The following is a 7224-nucleotide window of genomic DNA, read 5'->3' as shown; positions in this document are numbered from 1 at the left end:
AACACAACTTACCATCCACTGTCCCAGCCATGATGTAGAGTGCACAGACTTTGGGGTTGTCATAGTATCCCTAAAATAAGGGAAACAGTGGTTACCGCCACACAGCAGCAAATAGCTCCCCGCTGCCCCTGGCACCCATCCTTTTGAGCTCGTCCTCGGCTGCAAGGGGGCAGAGGAGGAGCGTTACCTTGACAAATTCGATGTAGAGTTTGCCTGTGAAGGTGGACACCTCGCCCTGGACGCTCAGCTTCCCCTTCCGGATGCTCATCGGGATGATCTCATCATGGGCAGTACTGTGCCCTACACGATCAAAGATATCCAGGTCCTTCACCACCACGTGGCCGTTCAACCGCACGTCAAACACCTGCCAAGATGAGACAAGCAGACAGTGTCAAAACCACCTGCTTCAGACTTTAAGGCTCTGTGCTTCTAACGTACGGGTTGCAGGTTCGACCCCTGGTAGGGCACGTTCTCCATGCCACTCGACACAGCCAAAACAAACAAAAAACCATCTGCTTCACACTCCTTCAGCAGCTGGACATTAGGCAACTGCCTGGGCTTCAAGTTCAAAAGTAATTTAAGGAATGACAGGCAGGGCTGGATAGACTTCAGGGTGGCTAGAGACCTTTACCTGAGCCAAACCAAAGGCACATTCCTTCACTGTCAAGGTTGCTAACTGGGAACAAAGAGTGCAAACAAAAAACTCAAGGCAGAAAGAAGGAAAGTCAGAAGAAGGGACAGGAAAATATCACAGCGAAAAACAAGAAGGTGCAGACAACCAAGAAGGGAGAGGTTATAACCAGGAGGACCTTAAGAAGATTAGTTAATTGCTAAGATCTAGGATTCTGGCATTGCCTTCTGTCAGTTCAGTTCAGTCACTCACTCGTGTCTGACTCTTTGCAACCCCATGGACTGCAGCACGCCAGGCTTCCCTGTCTATCACCAACTCCCGGAGTTTGTTCAAATTCATGTCCATCGCATCGGTGATGCCATCCAACCATCTCATCCTCTGTCGTCCCCTTTTCCTCCCTCAATCTTTCCTAGCATCAGGTTCTTTCTGTCACAGGTACCTTCTGTCAACCACGAGGCAAATGCAGCCTTGTGGTTACGGGACACAGCTGAGCAAGAGGAATAATGCAGCTTTGGGAGTTCTCTGGTGGCCTAGTCATTAGGATTCCGGGCTTTCACTGGGGTTCAGTCCTTGGTCAGGGAACTGAGATCCCACAAGCCACATGGCGTGACCTTAAAAAGAAAACCCAGCTTTTCCTCAAACGTCAATTATTCCTCTCTCCTAAGCACCTACATTCTCTGGGAGCGTTCTCCCAGAGTGGCGGGGTCCCACTGGTCAAGTGGGGGCCTGAGCCGCCTCACCTTCTGCTGGGACTGCGCGAAGTAGACCTCAGCAAACTTCAGCACCAGCACGTAGTCCCCCTCCTCCTTGATGGGCACTTCGTAGCCAAAGGTCTCCTCGTTGTACCGCTCTGTCTGATATAGGATCTGGTCCTCCGGGTTGGAACGCAGGATTGGTAGCTTCATGCCATAGTCAGAGGCTGGCAACAAAAGATACAAGAGAAACCACATCAGAGGCCAAACACAAAAGCAGACTGGAGACCCCAGAATGGCCAGGGGCGTTTCCCCAGGCAAAGCTAATAACCCTCCCCCATTGCACCTGGCTCCAAAGAGACCAGCCACAAAGGCAGGAGTCAGGGAGCTGTTACCAAGGAAGAGTAAAATGAAAGAAACCAACACAGAAATCACCCCAACAAGCTCCCATCACCCTCACAGCAAAACTTTCAAACATTCATGAAATTGACTTTTCCCCAGCCATATTCAGAGTGATGGGAATGGAACAAGTCTAACTCATTATTACAACAAAGCACTGCCCTACAGCTGCTGGGCTTCAGAGAAACCTCGTAAAAGCAGGAGGATGGCCAGGAACACTGCAAGATGATTAAGTTCAAAGAATTTTTTTTCCTCATTTGGAAGAGCTCAGTCTAAGTAAAAAAAAAAAACAGGATATCTGTTAGGAAAGTCATTCTTCATTGTCTTTACTGCAAATAAGAAACCAGCTTTCCTTGCTTTTTACAACGTTTTCATTCAAAAAGTTCCAGGGCTGGTCAAAAGCAACAAGGTCGTTAGAAAGAGGATGTGATGCTCTCTAATTTCCTCTGGGTCTAACACCTTACTTCCCACAGACTCACGAACTCAACCTCACCCGTGGTCTCAAACATTCCCCCAGACAAACTGAAAGAAGAAACAAGATTCCCGCTGTATCCCCAGGACGTAACGTCGTCCTGGGCACATTCATCAGCGCGCTCAGTGTGATCCACTGAACAAACAAATGGCAACAAAGGAGGTGCCCGCAGCGTAGTCAAGTCACATGCTCCTCTCCACAGGAGAGCCATCCTAGCAGGGAAGGAAAATGGTCCACGGTCCCGTTGCACCTCTGGCCTCAGATTCCCAGCTCCAGAAGGAGCCACCTTCCCCATTTGGGACAGATGAGGAATGTGTGCATGTGCGTGCTCAGTCACTCAGTCGTGTCTGACTCTTTGCGACCCCACGGACTCTAGCCCACCAGGCTCCTCTGTCCAGCTAACAATACTGGAGTGGGTTGCCATTTCCTCCTCCAGAGGATCTTCCCAACCCAGGGATTGAAACTGCTTCTCCACTGGTGGGCTGATTCTTTACCACTGAGCCACCTTTCCCATTTTAAACAGATGAGGAAGAAGGCAGAGTAAAAAGTTGTTTTTTGTGGGTGGGTATCAGAAGAGCCAAAATCCTCTACTGCCCTCAGCTATGACTCTGTGTATGTTTTTCTTTCTCCCACACAACAAACTAACCCGGGTCCTTCCTCAAATATGCTTCCACACTCAGGGCCAAGAGGTGAACACTATGCCTTCCAGAGCTCTATCCATCTACTTTCCAAACCACAGACTCGGCAGTGATTTTGGTACACGGGCCTAGTCTCTCCTCCACCTGGGAGGAGGAGTCTTGGAGCTAAGATGTCAAGACCACCTTCCAGTTTCACACGGTGGCTCTGAAGACATCTGGCACCTGGATCCCCAGGGTGATGTTTGAGAGCGGTCACTCTGGCAGCTTTATCTTCCGAGAATCCAAGAGACAGGATCTTTTATCTCCACAGGAGGTAAGAGAGTAACTAGAAGATCCAGTGGCTGAGGTCAAGCCTTCCAGAAAAATAAACAGAACTGTTAACAGTTCCTGTAAGTGAATAGCAGCCAGATCAGATGGACTGATGAGACAATGAACAGGAAACTCATTGCACTTTTGTCTCCAGACATTTTTTCTTCCTATTTCTCCTTGAAAAATCAAAGGGGCTGGGGTGCTGAGTAGCTCTACAAAGGATGTGCTGCCAACTGCCCCAGATACAACCCCTAGGCTCAGACCACAAACCTATAAAGATATAAAGATTGCCGATCCTCTTCCAAATGAGTTCTAAGAATCTCCCTCTTTCACAAAGACCGTGATCCTTACAAATTTGGAATGGTCACTCGATTTGCTTTTCGGAGACACAGAAAATGTTATGCATGTGTGGAGAATCTATTTTCCCCCCTTCTGGCATGGAAAAAGTGAGAAACTGACGGTAACATAATCTGTGGCAGTCTCAGTCTCACAGCTAAGAAATCTCAGCAAAAAACTACTCAACAACCTTGGAATTACCTTTAAAAGCTTTTCCAAGTGGCTTGCCCACGAAATTCCCCACATGCAAAGCTGAATTTGCCCAAGTCTCAAGAAAGACAATAGCAACTTCCCCTCCGAGCCTTTATGCCTTCATGGCTACCTTAACAGTGAAGTGAACACGGGGAACATACAATGGCAGCTGGAATTAGAATTTCGAGTTAGCCCGACAGAGGTCAGACGTTAACCAAAGATGGAACGGGGCCAGAGGGTCCACACTCTGTCCACAGCTTCTTAGCTCTAGACAATAGAGTCACCAGGCTACTTGAAAAACTCAGTCCAGGTTTGAGGGGAAGATGGGCCTGGATTTGAATCCTGGCTCTGCTACCTACTATGTGATGTAGAACATGTTGTTGTCTATAGGCGTTTTTTCATCTGGAAAACAGGGTACCATCTACCTAAATTCTCTGCTAGTGAACTGCTCCTAGGAGGGCCTGCAAATGAAATTGGCCTCTTATGTAGCAGTATATTAAAGTGCTAGTCATTCAATCATGTCTGACTCTTTGTGACCCCAGACTGTAGCCCGCCAGGTTCCTCTGTCCATGGGATTCTCCAGGCAAGAATACTGGAGTGGGTTGCATTCCCTTCTCCAGGGGATCTTCCCAACCCAGGGATCGAACCCAAGTCTTTGCACTGCAGGCAGATTCTTAACCGTCTGAGCCACCAAGAAAGCAGTATAAGAAGAGAATTTTAAACAAATCCCTTGGCCTTAAGCAAATCAGAAGTACCAGTGTCTCTCTCACATTATCTTTCAAGCTCTTATTTCCCCAAAGCCAGATCCTTCCCCAGCCAAAAGGGAAGAGTCTTCTTTGTTGTTCTTTAATTGCTCAGTCCTGTCTGAATCTTTTGCAACCTCATGGACTGTAGCCCACTGGGTTCCTCTGTCCATGGAATTTCCCAGGCAAGAATACTGGAGTGGGTTGCCATTTCCTTCTCCAGGGGATCTTCCCGATCCAGTAATCAAACCTGCATCTCCTGCATTAGCAGGCGGATTCCTTACCACTGCCATCAGGGAAGCCCCTGCAGGGTCTTCCTTAGGTCCTAGAGAATTAGTAATCTGATGGGCTCAGACCCCTGGCCAGCTTTTTCCCCTCCAGAGCCACATTCTGCTCCACTTGTAATTCCTTGTAAAAGATCTTCAAGCAAAGAAAAAGACAGACACTTGAACCTACTCTGGACAGAATTTTCAGACTCATGTCACTGATTCCTAAAGCATGACAAGTTTTATGAAGGAAAACAAGGTTCAGAGGGGGAACGCAAATTCATCAAGGCCATACAAATAACTAGCGGGCATCTTTCTATGAAGAAGAAATAGTCTTTTTCCTAAAACCGAGCCAATCTCTATGGCTTCAGGCCAAATAACCAAGTCTTTTCCATCAGAGTCCAGAAGAACCCACAGAGAGCAAGTTACGAAGAACCTGGGATGCAGAGCACGCCAGAATCCCACACAGAAAGCTTCTGAATCACTCTCCATAGTGGTACCTCTGTCTGCTGAAGCACACAGGTGAAAAAAGCCTTTCCCAGGCTGTCAGCATCTTCCATGAGCCCTAGCTATCCTCAAGGCAGAAATGAAATTCAATACACGATGTGAAGTGCCTTTGAAAGCAAAACCCACTAGGTGCCTTGGGCCACTCACAGTTTCCGAGAATGCCAAACTACAAAGACACTATAGAGAGACAGCAAGTTCAAAAGCAGGCCAAACTCTTATCTGGATTAACTTGGCAACAAACATCTGAATTCATTAAACACAAAAATGGACTTTCCTTGGGTGCTGAAAACACCACGGGCGTATGGAAAATAAAGACGTTCAGCTCCAAAGGAAATTAGTGTAAATAGCAGCAGGGTTCGGGGGGTGGGGAGCAAGGGTCTCCAAATACTTGGCACACCCTTATCCAAACAGAAGGAGCAGCTGCACTTCCCTTCGTGGTACTGACTCCCCTGCACAGAAAGAATCTAAAGAGCTGCTTTCCGAGAGAGAAAGACTAATCACTTCTCAGCCCGACCTACAGCCAGCAAAATGCTGCTCTCAGGAGCCCTCCAAGTGCAACGTCGCAACTGGCTGGCTCAAGCTACATCAACCTAAAGGCTGACAACCAGCCTCCACCCTCATTCAACCCTTAACACTGCTGCAATTCATACCCAAGTGGACTACCAGTGTGGAGCAGGGAACCTCCATTTAGAGTGCCAGGGTTCCAGCCAGGATTCCAGAACAAGTGAGCTTTCGTAATATGGTAAGTTGCACAATTTTACCTGCTACAATAAATTCTTCCAAAGGCACTGCAACTATGATCCAGTAACCTAAGGACAGACAGCCTGACTGACTGCTGATCAGACTCAAAAAAAAAAAAAAAACCAAACCAAACCCACTGGTACCAGCAAATGAAAACCAGGATTTCTGAATAAGGGAAGTAAAGTAGCTGGGGACTAAACCTGTGTGCTCTCAGCTCCCTCCTCCCCACTAGGGACCAAAGAGAATAAGGTCACCTGTGAAAAGCCTGGAATTTGTTAATTGAAAAGGAACCATCTGTACATGGCCTCACCACAGCTATCTCTAGAGGCGAAGTCCACAAACGGTCTCTAATTTCCTCAAGGGCTTCTTCCGCCCTGCCCACACCCATGAAGAAAGAGGAAGGGTCCAGGCTGAAGATAACAACCACCTCCTGCTATTAAGTCTGCCTTTGGCTGCTGTGATGGCTGCTGAAGACCAGGGCCCTGACTCAGCTGAACCCAGGCTACTGAGACCTACATGCCAGGGCTAAATAAATTCCAGAGCTAAACTGAAGACAAACGTGGAGCTTTGGAAAACTGCTCTGTGCCCCAACACCCCCACGTCTATGGAAGCAATAAACACCCCCCAATACAACAAATTCCAAGCAGGCCAGGGCAATTAATTTGGTTGAAAGAACCAAGTTAAACCTTTTAGGAAAAGCAAGAGCCAAATCTGGGCATCGTGGAAAAAAGAGTGAGAAAGTCTGTTTCCTACTTTTCTGGAGATGGCCTGTTGCCAAGCTGGCAGCCTCTGAACCCAGCCGACAGCATAAACCTCCTTCCAACACATGAAACGGGGAACTTCCTTCTTAAACCTGTTTTCCAATCCTAAGAACAGAAGAAACAAAGTCTAGATTTTCCCAAAGAGTGGTCTGCAGATGACCTACATCAGAAGCCCCAGGGGTGCAGAAACCTGGGTTTAATCTACAGGTCTAGAATTTGTATTTTTAACTAGCTCCCCCAGCAATTCTCACACTGAGAACTGTGCAGCTCTTGCAAAACTACTGTTGCTCAATCAGTTAAGCCAAAAGCAATTTTCCCATAACCTGGAATCACACCTCTCAGGACCACTGAGGGGTAGGCTCTCCGCACAGGCAGGCAGAATATTCAGACCTTACGCTGCTGACACACCACCAGCCCCGTGTGCAGTAGGGTTGGCGACATAACCACACTCTGGGAAGGGCCTTAAAGCTTCTACTTTTAAGCACACATATGCCCCGCTCCAAAAGGGGGGGGGGGGGGGGGGGGGGGGGGCTACCC

The 7224-nt window shown here is 48.0% G+C and overlaps 1 protein-coding gene across 1 annotated transcript in view; it reads right to left on the bottom strand.

The window, feature by feature from the left end:
- MLEC (malectin) overlaps window positions 1-7224 on the bottom strand; it is a 10634-nt gene that overhangs the window by 2466 nt on the left and 944 nt on the right. Inside the window, exons 2-4 of the mRNA XM_010828634.1 lie at window positions 1372-1550; window positions 188-364; window positions 13-70 (exon numbers count right to left, since the gene is read on the bottom strand). Coding sequence (XP_010826936.1) covers window positions 13-70; window positions 188-364; window positions 1372-1550 — 414 coding nt within the window. The remainder of the gene's footprint in view (window positions 1-12; window positions 71-187; window positions 365-1371; window positions 1551-7224) is intronic.

The sequence above is a fragment of the Bison bison genome, unplaced genomic scaffold, assembly GCF_000754665.1.
Source record: "Bison bison bison isolate TAMUID 2011002044 unplaced genomic scaffold, Bison_UMD1.0 scf7180017864495, whole genome shotgun sequence".
In the NCBI taxonomy this organism is placed as follows: Eukaryota; Metazoa; Chordata; class Mammalia; order Artiodactyla; family Bovidae; genus Bison; species Bison bison.
The sequence above is the reverse complement of the archived record's forward strand: the minus strand, read 5'-3'. Positions and strand labels throughout refer to the sequence as shown.